Source organism: Pinus tabuliformis, chromosome 1_2 (genome assembly GCF_031772625.1).
Source record: "Pinus tabuliformis cultivar Carrire ecotype Pingquan chromosome 1_2, CPIR1, whole genome shotgun sequence".
In the NCBI taxonomy this organism is placed as follows: domain Eukaryota; kingdom Viridiplantae; phylum Streptophyta; class Pinopsida; order Pinales; family Pinaceae; genus Pinus; species Pinus tabuliformis.
In genome coordinates, this window is record NC_142298.1 from 169,663,574 (window position 1) to 169,684,613 (window position 21,040).

General features: G+C 41.1%; 1 protein-coding gene across 1 annotated transcript in view; it reads right to left on the reverse strand.

The window, feature by feature from the left end:
• The window catches only part of LOC149205026 (uncharacterized), a 247,398-nt gene that overhangs the window by 66,848 nt on the left and 159,510 nt on the right, over positions 1–21,040 (reverse strand). Inside the window, exon 5 of the mRNA XM_089394867.1 lies at positions 15,305–15,526. Coding sequence (XP_089250993.1) covers positions 15,305–15,526 — 222 coding nt within the window. The remainder of the gene's footprint in view (positions 1–15,304; positions 15,527–21,040) is intronic.

Here is a 21,040-nt window from a genome sequence, read left to right on the forward strand (position 1 = left end):
TAGAGGTCTAATTTTGGGTACTCATACCCCCTACAACTTCTCTAGACAACACTTATTAAGTTATTACAACTTACATAAAAAATTTATTAAAAATCTCATCTGCGAAACTTTAAAGATGATCTAGTATGGTAATATACATTGACTTTGACACTAGGACTCACCTAAGACTCTACCATCAAGCCGCACTCCAGCTTTGGGGTATATCTCGAAGAAAAACTCAACTAATTATTCAGCGTTAAAAAAACACAAATAATTAGCTAAGGAAAAAAACTCCCTAGAGTGAACTTAATTGCTAATAAAGTCCTTAGATACCTATGCATGTTACATGACTTCATTTCATCATACTAGCATCATTTTTACAATGTCCCCGCAGGGCTGCAGAATGTGAATATTCTATCACTGCAATAACTGATTTACTTTTCCTACTTATTCCAGCATAAGTTATTCATCAAATCACTTCAATAAACATTAAAATAAATATTGCTGCAGATATCACACCGTAATACACAAACAAACATATGCACAAGAATCAACACATTGACACAGATATTTTGGACTAACGTCCCCGGAAAAACCCAATGTGGGAAAATCGGTGCAGCAAGGGAGGATTTTATTATTTAGCAATTTTCTAGTACAACAGGGTGCCAAACTGGCTTACCCACAGATAGACAAATTCTCCAGCACTTCATCTGAACCCAATGTCAGCCCTGCTGACCTCTACGTGCCCTGAAACCCTCTGCGTCAGCCTGTTGAGACTCTACGCAGCCTCTCTGGCCTTCTGCGTCACTCCTGCAGCCTCTACGTGGATGACGCAAGCCCTACTAGCTCTGCGCAGTCTCTGCTGCCTCTGTGTGGCTCTCTCTTGCCTCGCGTCTGCCTTTTCTGCCTCTGCACTAATCTCCCATCTCTTTGTTCCGTACTTGTTATCGCCTGACTACTCACCAAACCACTGGTTCAATTTCTCAGCTAACCCCGCTCCAGAAATTGAACTGCCTAGTCTCCCTCGGTGTGTTCTCCAAGTGACCCTCAAGCCTCCTCTTATACTTTCCTTGTTGACAAATCAATGGCGGAGATTAAGTCCCTAATCAACGACTAAGATTAGATCTGGCTTGATCCATGACTTTTGGACCATTCTAACACAGTTTCATAATAATTCACATTAATATTTTATTTTCCCTAAGTTTAGACTTAGAGATTACATTAAAAATATTAATTATTTTAATATCTCCCAAACTGTTTAGAATCTACCCAAACCCTTTCTGGGTATTGGAGATCTCATGTGGCTTAGCCTCTCCACCAAGTTTAGAGGCTAGAGCACATCCGATGCTACCCCAAATCAACACTCCCTCTTAGCGAGCACTGTGCTCTGGCAATACTCCTCATTGAGCATCACCCTGATCATCCGGCATCGGTTCCTGTGCTGATGCAAAGCCTTCCTGCCCAACATCCTCTACACTGTTGTATCCTATACTGTTGCCCATGGCTCTGCCACTGCTACATCTGTACGACAACTCCCTCTGCATCTGTGTTGTTGCTGGTCCTTTCTCCCAACATTGCACCTGCACTGTAACTCCCTCTTCATTCGTGTTGCTAACACACTCATTTCTACTTCTGGAAGGGGTTCTTTACCATCCCCATCTTTTCCCTGAAGTAGTCAAATTTTGACTTTCCAAGGGCCTTGGTGAAGATATCTGCCACCTGTTCTCCTATAGGAGCGTAGCTCAACTGAACAGCTCCTCGTTGGACACAGTCTCTGACAAAGTGACACCAGATATCAATATGCTTCGACCTATCATGAAACACTGGATTCTCAGAGAGTTTGATGCAACTCTTATTATCGCACATGATCCTGGTCACCTCCATATTTCTTCTGAATAGGTTCACCAGCAGTTTTTTAAGCCATATGGCCTCACACGAAGTTGTTCTTGTTGCCATATATTCTGCCTCAGATGAGCTCAGAGCCACGGACTTCTGTTTGCTAATGCACCAAGAGGCCTTTCCTAATCCAATGTTGCAACAGTACCCAGAGGTACTTTTCTTATCAACTGAACTTCTTTCCCAATCTGCATCAGTAAATCTACTAAACCTGATATCCTTCCCCTTGGTGTATAGGAGCCCATAATCAACTGTTCCCTGTAAATACCTGAGAACGTGTTTGGCTGCTGCCAGTGTGCCTTCTTTGGTTCTACCATGAACTAACTGAGGGTGTTGACAGTGTAGCAAATATCTGGCATGGTATTGACCAGATACATCAGGGACCCTATGAGCTGCCAGTATAGGGTGGTATCGACATCCTTGTCTTCTGATGCAACAATCTTCTTCCAGTTAGTGATCATTGGCGTAGCCATAGGTCTACAGTCTCCCATCCCGAATCTTTTCAGGATTTCTGTAGCATACCTCCCTTACCCAAGGAAGATTTCTCCCTTCTATTGCCAAACTTCAAACCATAGGAAGTAGTGCATTCATCCCACATCCTTCATATCGAACTCTGTGGCTAGATTCTTCTTGTAGTCCTCAATGATTCTGGATGATCCTGTCAGAAAGAGATCATCCACATATAATACTAAGATAAGCGGCTCGTTCTCTACAACCAGATAGTAGAGAATTGGATCTGCGTCACTCTTGACAAACCCCATCTTCTGCAAGTAGACATCTATTCGACCATACCATGCTCTCGGTGCTTGCTTCAGCCCATACAAGGCATTCTTCAGTGTGCATACATGAGACTTATTCTCATGAGTTTCAAAGCCCTCTGGTTGTTCAATGTATACCTCTTATTCTATTACCTCATTCAGAAATGTTGTCTTGACATCCATCTGATGGATCTCCCATCCCATCTGGGCTGCAAGAGATATCACGGTCCTAATAGATGTATACCTGGCTAACGGGGCGAAGGTTTCCTCATAGTCAATCCCTTCCTTTTGAGCATACCCCTTAGCCACAAACCTGGCCTTGTATTTCTCAACACTGTCGTCCGCAGCATATTTGATCTTGTAGATCTATCTCGAACCTACCACAGATCTGTCTTGAGGTCTTGACACCACCTCCCAGACATCGTTCACCATTATGGAGTTATACTCCTCTACCATCGCATCTAGCCAGACCTAATGTTGAGCTTCCTCCTTGAAGTTGGCAGGTTCTCCATCCTGAGCTACTAACGCCTGATATCTGTCTGGCTGTTTTCGCTCCCTCTTACTATTCCTTGGGTCACCGATGAAGTTCTCTACATCACGCAGAATCTGACAAAGTTCCCTGCTAGTTCTTCCTCTGCTAGCAGGTGCTTCTGTCCACTCATCCTCCTCATACTGAGAATCTTCCTGACCTGGGGAAGAATTCTTCACTTCTGTTGGTTGAAGAGGCATGACCAACGGATCCTCTTTTGACTACTCTTCGGAAGGCATTTTGCGAAATCTTCTGAAAGCTCTGTCCTCCATGAACCTTACATCTCGTCGTACTACTACCTTCCTGCTCCCTGGATGATAGATTCTGTATGCCTTAGCGTTCTCACTATATCCCACCAGATATCCCTTTTCCGCAATCTGATCCAGCTTCTTCCTCTTTTCTTCGGGTATGTGGCAATGTGTTAAACTCCCAAATATCCTGAAATGACTAACTTCAGGTGTCTTCCCAGTGAAGACTTTCTCTGGAGTAATCTTGCCCAATGCCTGATGAGAAGTCATGTTCTGAACATAGACAGTTGTGTTGCATGCTTCCGCCCACAGGAATTTTGGCATATCCTGATCATACATCATGGCCCTAGCTGCTTCTACAATAGTCTTGTTCTTTCTTTCTGCTACCCCATTCTGCTCCGGATTGTAGGGAGTTGTCCACTCTCTTCTGATGCCCTCCTTAGTGCAATAATCAGTGAAGTCCTTATCAACATACTTTCCACCATTATCTAAGCGCAAAATTTTTATTTTATTCCGAGTCAGATTCTCCACCAGAGCCTTGAACTCCTTGAATCGACAGAAAACCTCATCTTTGGTTTTCAGAAAATAAATCCAAGTTTTCCTCGAGTGGTTATCAATGAAGGTAAGGAAATACTCGGCAACACCGAGAGATTTGACGGACATAGGTCCGCAGATATCTGAATGTATCAATCCTAGTACACTCTTGGCCCTGTGTTTACTCCTAGGAAATGCCGCCTTGGCATACTTTCCTAGAGCGCATCCCCTGCATACATCATCTCATTCCGTACTTAGATCCGAAACTCCTGTTACAGTGCTCTTGAGAATTCTCATAGCTCCATGGTGCAAGTGACCCATCCTTTTGTGCCATAGTTCATTCAAGTCCTTGTCTCCATGACTGCTTATTAGTGCCATTGGTGATTCTAGTTGTAATCTATACAACCAATTACTTTTGATCCCAATCTGCACTTTCTTTTTCCAGCTCGGGTGTTTGACGTATACCTTTTCCTTAATGAAGTAGACGTCATAGCCCTTGCCTTGTAGTTGTGACACGAAAAGTAAGTTCATCCCCAATCCTGGCACATGCAGCACATTTGTGGCACGGAACTGCTCTCCCAATTCTGTCTGAAAAACTATGGTACCCTTCCCTACTGGAGTACACTTTGCCTTGTTCCCCATGGTGATCTGAAAGTTCATCTTCTCTTCTCGATATTTTGAGAAACACTCCCTGATTCCCATCATATGCCACGAGGCTCCACTGTCTATATACCATACTTCTCATGATGCAACACTAGTCATGCACGCCACTTCTTCTTCTAGCCTGGAAGCCAACATAGAGAAATCAAAATCTCTTTCTCTTGTGCAATCTTCTGAAAAATCTGCGTGAGTGCCTTGAGGTGGATGCCTCTGCATCGTGGTCTCGACCCATAACTGATTTTCCATTTCTATCTCTAATTACTTGCTCTGATACTATGTGATAATTCTACCACTGCAGTAACTGATTTACTTTTCCTACTTATTCCAGCATAAGTTATTCATGAAATCACTTTAATAAACATTAAAATAAATACTACTGCAGATATCACACTGTAATATAGAAACAAACATATGCACAAGAATCAACACATTGACACAGATATTTTGGACTAATGTCCCCGAAAAACCCAATGTGGGAAAACCGGTGCAGCAAGGGAGGATTTTATTATTCATCAATTTTCTAGTACAACAGGGTGCCAAACTGGCTTACCCACAAATAGACAAATTCTCCAGCACTACTTCCGAACCCAGCATCAGCCCTGCTGACCTCTGCGTGGCCTGAAACCCTCTACTTCAGCCTGTTGAGACTCTGCGCAGCCTCTCTGGCCTTCTGCGTCACTCCTGCAGCCTCTGCATGGATGACGCAAGCCCTGCTAGCTCTGCACAGTCTCTGCTGCCTCTGCGTGGCTCCCTCTGGCCCTGCGTCTGCCTTTTCTGCCTCTGCACTGATCTCCCGTCTCTCTATTCCGTACTTGCTGCCTCCTGACTGCTCACCAAACCACTGGTTCAATTTCTCAGCTAACCCCGCTCCAGAAATTGAACTAACTGGTCTCCCTCGATGTGTTCTCCAAGTGACCCTCAAGCCTCCTCTTATACTTTTCTTGTTGACAAATCAACGGTCGAGATTAAGTCCGTAATCAACGGCTAAGATTAGATCTGGCTTGATCCATGACTTTTGGACCATTCTAACACAGTTTCATATTAATTCACATTAATATTTTATTTTCCCTAAGTTTAGACTTAGGAATTATATTAAAAATATTAATTATTTTAACATCTCCCAAACTGTTTAGAATTTTCCCAAACCCTTTCTGGGTATTGGAGATCTCATGTGCCTTAACCTCTCCACCAAGTTTCGTGGCTAGAGCACATCTAATGCTACCCCAAATCAACACAGAGTCTGAAAAACGGAATGATGAGAAGAAGAAGAAAGGGGCTTAAAAGCCCTGATGAAGTCTAGAACTCTGATGGAGCTTAGAAGCCCTGATGGAGCCTTTGAGAAATCTTCAAATGCAACTTTAGTGGTTAACAGTGCCCAGCTGGGAGAAACACTGAGAAGCAGGTTTGGCATTTTCAAAAGCCATGGATATCTTTTACTTGACCTATTCAAGTCTCAAAGTTGTTGACAAGTCAGAATGTATGCTTCCAAGCAGTTGTACCATGTTCTTGGACAGTGTGTGAATGTTGTTCCATATATAGGGCATATTCAGGAAAGAGAGCACACCAGCATTAAGATCATGTTGATGCAAATTTTCAAATGGTTGTAGTCCACATTCATAGTGTTTTGAAGGAGGAGGTTGCATTAGGGATGAAGGTCTGTCGGTGAAGGGGGGTCTCTGTTGTTTTTGATAGAAAAAGGAAGTCACACTCATCGTGGAGAGTTGATAGTATAAAATATAGTGTACTTATCTTTTTCCCAATAGTTTGAAGGCTCATGCATGTAATGGAGTTACCCTTTAATTTTAATTTTGCATGAAAACACACTCCCACAGTGAATTGTTTTGGTTATTTTAGGCATATGGACAGACTTGGGATTGAATTGTTTCAGACTGAGATGCTTGTCTTGGAGTATGTGGTACTTATTAATTGGCTCAAATGGGGTTCACAACTTTGGTAGTTACTTCTTGTTTATTTTTTTGCTTGTGGTTCCTATTACATCTGAACAACACCCTTCTTCGATAAAACTACATTACAATTTGCTACTTTCGCCCAGCCTGATCACACTTTGCACTACATATTGAGTTGGAGTGAGACCCTTTCCTCGATCTCTATGGAGACATCTCCCTCTATTCCACTCCTGGGGAAATCATTCTTCTCAGTCATTTCAATGCACGCACTAAAGACCTACAGGTACTCCTTCATAACAAAGCCTCCAAGAGCTAGAGCCAAAGTCCATGAGTCTTCATAGGAGTTCGAAGGACAGGAATGGACCTCTTAAAAGCTACGAGAGATACCTCCTGTAGTTGGGTGAAGCCCATGGTTTATTGATATTGAATAGGATCCCTTGTTTTTCAAGCCTAGGAGCTTTTGCTTGGTTACGACACAGTGGGGGAGCCAATGTTGTTGACTATGCCCTGGCCAACCATAACCTTCTCCCACATATTCAACATCTCTTAGTTTCCCACCTTCCAATGGCAGACCACGCCCTCCTCACATTCTCCCTCTCTACATCTGTTCCCCCTTTTGCCTCCAAGCACACTTTCCCAACCCCCTACACCACCTTTTGAGAGATCACACCAACTCTTACACCACCCACCTTAAGGAGTTGCTCCCCCTCATTACCCTCTTCAAGTCATTGGACACAACCTTAGCCAAGTATGAGATAATTTTCCCAATCCTCGTGGAAGCAGCCCTTGAATCCTAACCCCTCTACTCATCACCATACCCATAAACCTACTCCTAGCTCCTGCCCCATGAACCGTTGGTTTTGTTGTCACTTACTGCAAAATGTGTTTCCAGTTCTCCAAAGAGTAAATGAGCAGAGAAGTTTGTATTCATTTTCCATGTAGCAGAAGGACTCAAAGCCTAAATCAGACCCTCTCCATTGGAAAGTGCTCCGAACAAACTTTCCAACGATATATGGAAGTCCAAAAATGGACTCCTAGATCAAAAGATATGGTCTGCTGAAGTTCAAGGATTGAAGCCTTAGGAAGGAATATCGGAGGTCCGATATATCGGACCTCCAGAGATATCGGCGATCGCAACATCAAAGCATCAGGCATATCGACAATCGCAATATCAGAGCATCAAGCATATAGCGATCGCATATCGGAGGTCAGGAATATCAGAGCATCGACACATCGAAATGTCGGCAAATCAGAGAATCGAAATTTCTTAAGGTGACACCTTTAAAAAGTTGCGATATGCATAATGTGTTGATAGTGTTAAAAACCGTCGGGAACGCCGACAAATGATTAACAAAGGATTTCATCGCAAAACCAAAGGTGAGTAGGCCCTTTTCTCTCTCCTCTAGCAGGACATGCAGTGGCATATAATTGATCCCGATAAGCTACAATGGCATCTGACGTCAGTATGATGGGCAGTACGGAAGGACACGTGGCAGGAAGTTTTGGCGTTTTGAGGGGGCCTATGGGGGCAAATCTGGGTGACACGTGTCACCCCTCATGAGGAGCCATATGGAGCGATGACATCATATCGAACGTCGGTGTATCGGAGGTTGAGGATGTCGACACTCTGTAACACTTGATACTTGAAAAAGTTCCAATAAGGGGGCTCCGACATTCCACTGGCACCACAATCGCACACACTCAAAGAACCAAGGGCGTTGAGCACTTAACGAAGGAAAAATAGCCCCTGGCAGGAACAAAAATGCTCTAGCAACTCAAGGCTAAACGGCAGGTGAGAAATGCGGGAAGGGCTAAGCGGAAGGAGCTCATCATATCGGAGGTCAGCAATCGGAAGATTAGAATACTACACTGTGAAAATTGCAATATGGAATTTCTCCGATAAGCACGGTACAAAGAGTTAAATGTGTATGGGTCGGCAGCTACAAGATTGAATGCGGGAATAGAGGAGTTGGTCTCAGGAGTAATGGAAAATGTCAAAGATCGTTGGGTCAAGGTAGCAAGGACCACAGTCCGCAGGAATGAGTGTTGGGTCTGCCTTGAGGTGATACAAGCCATCTCTATGCTCAGGCACACGTCTTCAGTGAGTAAATGGAGGTATGGGACTCAGGAAGCAGTGTGCAGGTCACCTGAGAATTAGGTTCTCAGCATGGAGCTCCATGCAATCAGGCAATGAAACACTGACAAGTCAATCCCTGTTTCTGCACTATGGCAAGCAACCGACAGTTGATTGGTCCCAGCTCCAGAGAGTGGGGAATTCAAGCAGTTGAGGCGAAAGTGACAAGTGAACCGACCGAACAACTAAAGAGGAACATCACGGCAAAGACGTGGCTTGATCGAAGACCATCACAGGAATGGTAGGGAGATATCTTCCTCAACCATCATTCAATTTTCTTTATGTCTATTATTCTGTATTTTTTGCATTTTCAAGAACAGAATCAAATCCAATTGTAATCATTTTTGGCAACAGAACCTTAACACGCAGAGACAGCTACTCAATTAGACAGTTGGAGCTCAGCTGAGATATTATGTAATCGTTGTACAAAGCTCCCCATCTACTTATAAATAGAGGGAAGAAACACTTAAACCGAGTTCCCAAATTCTGCATTCTAGAGGCCCAAATTCTGCTTTTGCAAGTTCTGAGCTCTGTTTGCAGAGAGAGTGGTTCCACTTTGGTTCAATTTGCTTGTTCATGAGGTGCTCAGGCATATACAATTGTTAAATGTGATGGACTGGTGATTTGGACTCCATCTTCAAAGATTAATGAAGCAGTTTTGTTGATTCCAATCGAAGCAGTGCGCAGTATGTTTTCCCCTTTGTATATCATTTCTTGTATGTCTTTCCTCTTCTAAAATTGTGTAATGAAGCTGTCGTTTCACTCTTTCACGGTTGTATGTATGTTGCTAAGTAGTGAGAAGTACCTGTGTAAACACATATTTACTTTTGTTACCTGATAGCCTACAGTACCTGTGTAATCACGGATTTACTTTTGTTATTTGATAGCCTACAGTACATGTATGTAAGCACAGATATACTTATGCTAATTGTTGACAAATGTATTCATGAGGCATAGAGATTGAGACCTTAATTCGCGCTCCACTTTTTCTGCATTTTCACCTCCTCACTTTTCCATATTTCTGTTGGAGATTGTTGCTTAGGATTTTGTGTTATGTCCAGCCCTCTACATCGATTTCCCTCCTTTCCTTCCTCCTGTTCATCTATACTACAATAACAATGTTAAATTGTGTATTGTTGTGTGTCGGCCACCAGAACCAATGCATTTCTCTTTGAGATTAGCCATATCTACTAGTGTGTATTTCAATCTATGTGTTTGCTTGAGTTTACCTTGGCGAAGGGCTATTGAACCAAGATTTGAATTATCTTTTTTCAAATTACGTGACATATGGAGTGTAGTAGAAAGCCTTTAGATAATCTTCAAAAGCACTCCTCTTAGATGCCCTAGGCACTGACCCTTTTATTTCAACCCGGAGGTTATCTCTAGGAGGCTTCTATATCTTCTGAAGCACTTGTGTGACAGGAGATAGAAAAAGCTACAACATCTTTCTGGCGTCGTTGTCAAGGAACGAATCAGAATATTTTTCCCTGGGTACGACAATTTTTACATTCCCTCTATCGGGTGAGCAAGGGAAGTGTGGGTTGAAGATCTCTCACCTTGGCAACTCCACTGTTTGAATATTATTGTAAACATCTTTCTTTGGCCCGCAACAGTATATATCAATTCCAAGCCCAACTAGAAGGTTCATGGAGGAGATTAAAAGAGTTGAGCATCAAATATCAGTTTGGGGGCAGTGGTGCATGCCTGTTTTAGTTGTTGACTTCCAAGAGAACAATGGCATAAGGTCTAGTACTCAGATGTTGGGTTGGTATCATTGGAAGGTTGACCTCACTTGGGTGAATTGAGCCTTATGCCTAAGTAAGAGTTGTATATAAATAAGCTCACTATGTGAGTGTTTAATTTCCAGTTTTTAGAGTTTGTAGTTTTGCATTTCAGTTTTATGAGGAAAGGACTCCCAGCAAATAAAGTTCCATGGAGATTTTCTGGTTTTATAGGTTCGATATATTTTTGACTCCATGCCCAATGGTGAAGGTTACTAGTCTACAGGTTCTCAGCACCTTGCCAACAAGGCATTGTCCCCAATTGGAGCCAATGTTGTCACTTATTGCAAAATGTGTTTCCAGTTGTCCAAAGAGTAAATGAGCAGAAAAGTTTGCAGTCATTTTCCAAGCAGCAGAAGGACTCAAAGCCTAAATCGGACCCTCTCCATTGGAAAGTGCTCTGAACAAGCTTTCCAATGATATGTGGAAGTCCAAAAATGGACTCCTGGATCAAAAGATATGGTCTACTGAAGTTCAAGGATTGAAGCCTTAGGAAGCACTATCAGAGGTCCAATATATCAACGATCGCATATCGGAGGTCCAGAGATATCCATGATCACAACATCAGAGCATCAGCCATATTGGCAATTGCAACATCAGAGCATCAGCCATATCGGCGATCGCAACATCAGAGCATCAAGCATATCAGCAATCGCATATCGGAGGTCGCATCGACACATTGGAAGGTTGATGAATCAGAGAATCGGAACTACTTAAGGTGACAACCTTTAAAAAGTTGTGATATGCATAATGTGCTGATAATGTTAAAAACCGTCAAGAATGCCGAGAAAGGATTAACAAAGGATTTCATCACAAAACCAAAGGTGGGTGGGCCCTTTTCTCTCTCCTCTAGCAGGACACGTTGTGGCATATGATTGGTCCCGATAAGCTACAGTGGCATCTTACGTCAGTATGGCGTGGCGGTACTGAAGGACACATTGCAGGCAGTTTTGGCAGTTTGAGGGGGCCTAAGGGGACAAATATGGGTGACATGTGTCACCACTCATGAGGTGCCACGTGGAGCGATGACGTCATATCGTAGGTCGACGTATCAGAGGTTGACGTATCGGAGGTTGAGAATGTCGACACTTTGTAACACTTGATACTTGAAAAAGTTCTAATAAGGGGGCTCCGATATTGGGTTGGCACCACAGTCACACAAACTCAAAGAACCAAGGGTTGAGCACTTAACGAAGGAAAATAGCCCTCGACAGGAACAAAAACGCTCTAGCAACTCAAGGCTAACCGGCAAGTCACGACCCTCGCTCCTGTGGTGAGAAATGCGGGAAGGGCTAAGCAAAAGGAGCTCGTCATATCAAAGGTCGGCAATCGGAAGATTAGAATACTGCACCACTGTGAAAATTGCAATATGGAATTTCTCCGATAAGCACGGTACAGAGAGTTAAAGGCGTATGGGTCGGCAGCTGCAAGATTGAATGTGGGAACAGAGGAGTTGGTCTCAGGAGTAATGGCGACTGTCAAAGATCACTCGGTCAAGTCAGCGAGGACCACAATCCGCAGGAAAGAGTGTTGGGTCTACCTTGAGGTGATACAAGACATCTATGTGCTCCGACGCATCTTTAGTGAGTAAATGGAGGTATGGGACTCAGGAAGCAGTGTGCAGGTCACCTGAGAATTATTTTCTCAGCATGGAGCTCCACACATTCAGGCAATGAAAGACTATCGGGTCAATCTCTTTTTTTGCACTGTGGCAAGCAACTGACAATTGATCGCTCCCAGCTCCAGAGAGTGGGTAATTCAAGCAATTAAGGTGAAAGTGACAGGTGAACCGGCCGAACAACTAAAAAGGAACATCATGGCAAAGACGTGGCCTGATCGGAGGCCATCACAGGAATGGTAGGGAGATATTTTCCTCAACCATCATTCAGTTTTCTTTATGTCTATTATTCTGTAATTTTTGCATTTTCAAGAACAGAATCAAATCCGATTGTAATCATTTTGGGCACAGAACCTTCACAGGCCGAGACAACTAGTCGATTAGACAGCTGGAGCTCGGCTGAGATATTTTGTAATTGTTGTTCAAAGCTCCCCCTCTCCTTATAAATAGAGGGAAGAAACACTTAAACTAGGTTCCCAAATTCTACATTCTAGAGGCCCGAATTCTACTTTTGCAAGTTCTAAGCTCTGTTTGCAGAGAGAGTAGTTCCACTTTGGTTCAATTTGCTTGTTCATGAGGTGATCGGGCATATACATTGTTAAATGTGATGCACTGGTGATTGGACTCCATCTTCAAAGATTGATGAAGCAATTTTGATGATTCCAATCGGAGCAATGCACAGTATGTTTTCCCCGTTGTATATCATTTCATGTATGTCTTTCCTCTTCTGAAATTGTGTAATGAAGTTGTCAGTTTCACTCTCTCATGGTTGTATGTACGCTGCTAAGTAGTGAGAAGTACCTGTGTAAACACAGATTTACTTGTGTTATTTGATAGCATGCAGTACCTGTCTAATCACAGATTAGCCTACAGTACATGAATGTAAGCACAGATTTAGTTATGCTAATTGGTGACAAATGTATTCATGAGGCATAGAGCTTGAGACCTTAGTTCGCACTCCACTTTTTCTGCATTTTCACCTCCTCACTCTTCCATATTTCTGCTGGAGATCGTTGCTTAGGATTCTATATTATGTCCAGCCCTTTGCATCGATTTACCTTCTTTTCTTCCTCTTGTTCAGCTATACTACAATAACAATGTTAAATTGTGTATTGTTGTGTGTCGGCCACCAAAACCAACACATTTCTCTTTGAGATTAGCCATATCTACCAATGTGTATTTCGATCTATGTGTTTGCTTGAGTTTACCTTGGCGAAGGGCTATTGAACCAAGCTCTGAATTATCTTTTTTCAAATTACATGACATATGGAGTGCAGCAGAAAGCCTTTAGATAATCTTCAAAATCACTCCTCTCGGATGCCCTAGGCACTGACCCTTTTCTTTCAACCCGGGGGTTGTCTCTAGGAGGCTTCTATATCTTCTGAAGCACTTGTGTGACAGGAGATAGAAAAAGCTACAACAGGTTTGATGATGAATGCAAATCCCTCCACAAACAGCTCAATCTCACCCTCACACACAATCCATTCTCCTCCCCTCACCTCCACAAAACATATTGTAACCTCCTTTGCTGTTAAAAACGAGTATTTCTCTCCCAAAAGTGACAGGAATTTTGTGACGCCCTCTGCCACATCCCAAAAGCCTTTGGTGTTCCCCTTTTCCTCGATCCCATGCCATCTCGGCTGACTTTGACCCCCAAACCATGTTCCCCCATGCCACATCCCTTTATGATATTCCTGGACAACTTTCCACCCATGTCTCCTTGCCTCCCTGCACTTTCCATCTTTTCTCCAAGTGGGACTGTTACCCACCCAAAAGTGGGTAACCTGTACAAGAAATGTTTTTCTCCTCTTTGGATAGTCATCCAACCAGCAGCCCTATATGAGCAGCACACAACCTTATGCCCAGATCCTCTACCTATTGCTCCAGTTGGATCTCTCTCCCATCTGCCATTTCTTCCTGAAGGATTGGTGTGTCATCCATCAACAACTACTTTAATCATTCTTGCAATCATAGGTCAAAGAGTTACAGAACATAAACAACAAGGGTGACGCAATAATATCATAATCCTGCGCTAAAAAGGACAAAAGGGCAAGCATATGCACTTGTGCACCAAGAGAAATAGACTCAACATGATGACAAAAAGCACCAAGTTTGACTTTCATGGGTGAAGTCAACTCCTGCATAACACACCTTAACTCGCCTAAGCTAAAAGGGGAGGGCACCTCCTGAAAGGTATCCTTACATTGATGCTTCCAAAACTGCTAAATATATTACATGTTCCTTTATATACAGTGTTGGTAAAGATTCCCTAAAGTTCCTTTTGTTTTAAATTCTGGAGTGTCATCTCAAGGAAGCCCACCTCCTTGAAAGGATTCCAAACCAGGCACTGCTAACAAGATTCTGAGTTAAACATTCGCCCTTTCCCTCTCACAAAGCTTCATTGTAAGGATGACATCAAGATTCCTTTGAATATCTGCTTAAGGAATAGTGTAAGTGTTCTTTGGAACGCAGTCATTTTAAAACTAGAATAACAGGAGGCCCTGAGTTCTGTTTCGAGAAAGGTTAGCAAACTTCTAGTCACCACATATCATCAGAGGCTGCAAAACCACAAGGCCACCAAAATGTAGTCATTGCAAGGCATTTTCACTGTTTTCCAATCAGCATAGGTCATCCACATCACTCCAGGCACAGGTCATCCACATCACTCCAGGACCTCATTGCAAGGCATTTTCACTGTTTTCTAATCAGCATAGGTCATTCACATCACTCCAGGACACACTTGTATGCCACCAAGCAATATTGGTAGAGGTACATTGCATGTCCTTCAAATCTTACAGTAGTACACCACTAGTGCAATGACAGTGCTGGCCGACAAACAAAACACATAACCTCCAGTGTTAATCACACATGCATCAACTAAACCATTATATTTCAAAATGTATGCATCATGTATTTGTGTATAGAACCATCTAAAATAAGCAAATTATGAGCATTACTGATAGAACAAAGGCACAGTGTATGGGTAAGAGCCATTTCTGAAATTCGACACCAACCATCAAAAAACTTCTCTCAAGCCCAACACAAAATGCAAACATGAACAGGATTTGATTTTGAGATTTATCTTTCAAACACTTCATCTTGGAAGATATGGGATGGGGATCTTTTATTGACTGAAACTTTAGCTTTATATTTTTCAGTTTGCTCATCATATGAACTATTAAATAGTAAAGCTTCACTGTTTGATCTTAATAGTAGTTAGAAAGAAAATAAATTTATAAATAATCATAATACTTAATTACCTGCAAGTTCTGTGGTTCAAGTGATTTGAGATAGTCCAAAATTTCATTATGTCCATGTAATGCCTGCCTTTGTGTCAACTGATGTTTCAATTCATCAATTTCAGTTTCTAAAAGTTCTATATATTTGACAGCATCAATTTTCTCTGGCCCGGAATCATCACGCCACCTGATTACTTCACCGCTCACTTTTTTCTGAGTACCAGGTGCATAGTCTGAATCTGACTGCATGTCCATCATACACCAAGAGTCAAAATTTGACTTATTTGTAGAAAAGGATGATCCCACTTGCAAAACAGAACCTAAAATTATAAACATAACAATAGAATACAGACAACCTTTGTGACAAGGACCACAGCAATTTACATACAAATGAATAAATTTCTTCTATAATCATTACAGGACCCAGCTAAGAAGGATCACAACATAGAGTGTGAGCTAATATCTTGCAGGAAATCACCCTTCAGATATATATATATCATGTGAGCTAAGATCATGCAGGAAGTCTCCCTTCAGATGTGAGCTAAGATCTTGCAGGAAGTCTCCCTTCAGATGTATGGCCAAATAAAGTTAATCTCAAAGGCCTCCTTCTCAGGAGGATCCCTTTAGAAAAGGTAAGCGATTCTGAAGAAGTTTCTGTCTTTTCACTCTGATGATGATAAGGATCAAGGACCTGGTCCTGTTAACAGGAGAAGCAAGAAATAAGGTGAACAAAGAAGTATAGAAAATGATAGGAAAAACCTTTTAATAATCACTAAGGGAGGGACAACTTAAAAAAAAATGAATCCTTTATCATGGAAGATAAAGAGATTCCACTCAAATATGAAGATATAAAGTGTCCAAACAGGAAATTAGGAAAATTTCCCCTGACATGTTTATGGTTAAGGAAAGAAAAACCTTCTGCTAGAAACTATAAGAAAAATATACAATTCAGCAAGATTGATGGCTAAAGCGAGTTGCAGCCACTGGTCATTTGGGAGGAGTTACCTGTTTGTGGAATACAAACTCATCTAATGATAACATGTTATCTTCTAGCTAACAAGTCAGTGGTCCACTGGTGTGGCCGAAGCAATGTTAAGCCATCCACAAAGGTCCCATTCTCACTGTGATCTGTCCCACCCATATGGCATGAGATTCAGAAGGATGAGGCCAGGTACAAATCCCATGCGATTTTGGAAAAACTGCTCCCCGCAAAACATGACAACTAATCAGAAGTAAGTTCTTTGTTTGCAGTGCAGCCACTCAACACAAGTTTCTTGAAGCATTTCCAAAATAAAATACTATATTCTAGAATGTTTGCCTCAGAGTAACTCCCAGGCATATTGATTCCAAACAAATGTTTAATCAGTGTTGTTAGACTCTTTTTGAACTCCCAAGTCTCGCCGAGTCACCATTGAAAAGAGTAACTCCTAGAGACTCTTCTGTCATTCTCAGCACTTGCCAGACACCTCTGAAGCTCTCCAGACTCCTCTGAAACTGGCCGTTGCATATTTTGAGCAATTTTTCCTCTTTGCTCAATGCTAAGTCTTGCATAGTTGGAGTATTTTTTTTCTTTTTGCCAAGTCTGAAAAGAGTCTACAGTGTCTCCCCAAGTCACAGCACAGCTGAGTTTTAAAAAAGCCCCAAGTCTGACAACATTGCTTTTAATAGCTCCGGAGGAGGAAAAATTTATGGAGCTCAAAGGAGGTGGATAAATGTTCTAGCAACCCCAGAAACTGGATACTAGATGCAGATTTTGAAACAATGCTATTCAGAGAAGGAAAAAAAGCAAGAGTTTGCTCCAATGATCTCTTCAAAGAAGGAATGTTTTCCTTTCTAAGATGCCAGCAATTTGGTATAAAAAGTGATTTCACTTGGAGTGATAGGAAGAACAGCTTGAGATATACTGCTGAAAGATTATATAGGTTTTTCATACAAGAGATTCTTGTTGTGCATAGTTCCTGGCCCTTGCATAATACCAATGGTAATACTCCATTTGCTTTCCCTTAATCCTTTCAAGTCTAGAGAATTCTCCATGCCAATATCAGAGAACTGGCCAATTTTTAAAAGAACCTTTGAGGGCAGAAAGAACAGGCTCAATCCATTTTTAATTTTAATTCAATCCTTTTGGTTGACCAGGATAGCCTTGAAAAAATAAAACTTCTCAAGGCAAGAAGTTGAATTCAGGTCACCTTTTATTAAACTGGGAAAAAACTTTTTAAAATCAAATAATAATTTTAAAAAAAAATTCCCTAAGTAGAACTGGTCAAGTGTGTTTCCTCAGCCAAGAGAGAAATTTAGGGTTCATTGAAGAAAAAATTAATTTAAGAGCTAGTATCTCTGATTCTTTGATTAGAGAGGCGGAAGTCACTCTTAGATATTGAGAATCACTTTGTGATAGGGAGAAAAGGAACAGAGATAACAATCTAGTACAACATACTGATGTGTATGCTTGCTCGTGGATCTTTGGTGTAGCTTCCACCTTTGGTTGGGACTAATTCCTTGCTAAGATGAGTTGGTGGCTAGGGTTTGACAGTTGGTGTGATGCTAGCTAGTTGATGTTGCCCTAACTAGGGTTTGGAGAGCATTAGAGACTCCTAGATTGTGATAAGATTCCAGGACTAACTTGTATCAGCTTTGAAAAATGTGTTGGTATGTACTTGCAATTTCATCTTGTGTATATATGAACTTGTTGCCTTTCAAAAATTGGTGCCATTATGCTTATCAAGTAGAATTGTGTTCGGAACTCCAGTCCTTGACGCACTCCTATGTTCAACTAATACATCATGTTCTTCTTCTCGATTGGAAATACATATTGTCTCTTGCAAGTTAAAATATCTCACGACATCTTCACTACCCATGTTGCTTAAAGTGGAAAGCTCTTGCGCTTCAACATTTGCTGCCATATTGCTTCTCAAGAACAAATGCAAGTTTCCCTCCTTGACTCCCTCCAATGTTCACTTTGACATCACCTATTTTCGGCCGGGGTAATTCTGCTCTATGCTTACTCTGTCTGAAATCTAAAAGTTCTGATCTTTATGATTAAACATCAATGGTGATGGGAATTGCTGTAACAAATTCTTCTTTATGGTACACTCAGCAACCTGCACAAATCCAGCAATAATCTGCAAACTCATCCAATCCTCTTCTGATATAAAGTTCTTTTATTTCTTTTATATAAATGGTGCAGGGGATATTTCTTGATAAAAACTCTGCCAAATTCGTGACTGCAATATGATTGTACTCAGCTTCAGTTCGACATTATCACCCTGCTACCAGTTCTAGCATACATACTCTCAACAAACTTTCACTATCAACAATTCATCCATTCTCACAGGTTCAGTCATTACACCAGCGCCATAAAAAGATTACAAATACAGTATTCACATTGGCAATATTGATTAAAACGAGAGTGAAACTAACAAAGCATCCAAAACCACGTTTTTATTTTCTAGCCAGCAACTATGAGGTTTGCAGTTTGATTCCATTCGAGGAGATGACAATGATCTATAACACTGTTCATTCCATGCAATTTGGTGACCTCAGTGTGACTGTATTCGGTGCCCGCAATTCGAGAGAGATTGAGAGATTCATACAGCCTCACAACTTCAGATCACTATTAAGATTTGTGTTTGATTTGTCTCTTGTCCATGATCTGGTTGATTCCAAGAGGAACAACAATACAAGCATGTGACTACAAGAATTGAATTGCAATTTGTTTCCTCTGCCAACTGCTACAGACCTGCGTTTTCTTCTCGTCCCTGAGGTCTAGTATTTGATTCCACTTGCTAGGCTAAATTTTTCCTTTTAGTTTCAAATGAGTAACGCATTGCCAGAATTTTCCATTTGATTCTCAAAGAACTACTAAGCTGGACAGAGTTTTGATTCTCGTTTTCTGTTGTATGAAAAGGTGGGCGAGATTTTGACCTCTTCAAACCTGTCTTCTACAGGTCAGTGTTTTGGAAGATCTCCACGAAGTTTTAGATCGAATCATTTTGAAGAGGAAATGAATGCTATGCCCAGATTTCCATTCCCAATCCACAATAGATTACACACAGTGCTCTGTTTGATCCTACAGGCCCACAATTTGAAGCTAAAGCACAATGTCACAAAGACGATTGCTTTTCCTGTGATAGTATTCATCCAGATCACAGGCTCACACAGGAATTCCCCCAAATCGCTGTCAATCACTCACAAAATCAGCAATTCAATCTCTCTCAAAACAACTAAGAGTCTCACTTAATTTTACTCAAGGATAATTGCCAGCTTAAAGAGATTTATAACAGAAGTTAGACAGTGAATGTACGGTAAATGAGAGAGACTGATCAAACAATGAGTCAAGATATACAGAACTCATTTTTATCAATGTTGCTAAAATCGACATCGGGATAAAATCAGCAAACGACCAGAAAACAAAAAATTTGTAAAAAATAGGGAAAATATCGGTAAAAATTGGCAAACATCAGCAAAATTTAAAATATATATATATATATATATATATATATATATAGAGAGAGAGAGAGAGAGAGAGAGAGAGAGAGAAAATAAATAAGTGACTTAAGGCGATTTTTTGGATTGACTCACAATTTTTTCGCAATTCTTATGATTTTATCCCGAGCCTATTGCAAATTTTATGAATTTTTCCCAACTTTTTTTAACTTAAAAATTGGCAACCTTTTCAGCCAATAAAATCAGCGCCTGGGAAAAATTGCAATGTGGCAATATTATTGCATTTTTTTCACAATGTTTGCAACACTGAATTTTATTAATTCCTCCACACATAAATCAATGCTACAGTGGTTTATTAATACGTGAAATGAGCAAGATCTGCAAACCAGAAAAGATGGTTTCGAATCTTCTTATTACTAGAAGATATCAAACAAACTCCTAACTATCCCTAAAATTATTCTAACCTCATCAGCTATATATTAAAAAATACAATTTGATTACGTTACATGGCATTTAGGAAAACAAATTCCTCCCTACATTGACCAATCTAGAAACCTCTAGAACCTACTACAAACTTAGTAACATAGATTTTAAATGATGCTCCTGCATCACTATTTATTAACCTCCTTCCCAACATTTCTGGGTTGACAATGCACACCACTTTATCTATACCTAAAATAGACATAGCCAATTGGAGATCCCTCTTGTGACCTTTAATCTTGCTCTACCAATTTCTCCCTATGCATGTGAGATTATCTCATCATTTCCCTCCTCTTTTGTTCATGAATTGTGTTCCAAGCTAGGAAACAATTTTGCAAACTCATAAGTTCTTCATCATTCTTGTAAACTTGTTGAACAACAAGGCTACAACTAACATGATATGACATGTGCAAAATCTCATGACTGAAGATTTTGTTAACCCTCCTGTTAGGACTTTCTCTTCAGCATATAAAATCACATGATCATTATATCAAATGGAAACAAACAATGAGTAGATCATTATCCTACACCTAAAATATTCCCCTGCTTTGTAGTTACAAAGATTCCTATGCTTTGTAAACACGTTTGGTATCTCTATATCATGACAAAATCATGTATACTCCATCTTAGCCAAAGTAACTGGATGACCTGCCCTCTCATATTATTCACCTCCTCAAGTCCAAGATTGATGAAATACCCATATTCATGTCTTCACTTCCACACACTCTATCTCGACCTAACTGCAATAACCAATCAAATTTGCATCCTCCCTTATGCACAATTTCAATCAATTAGAGTTATGTCACAAATCAAAGAGGAAGTTTCCCTTCA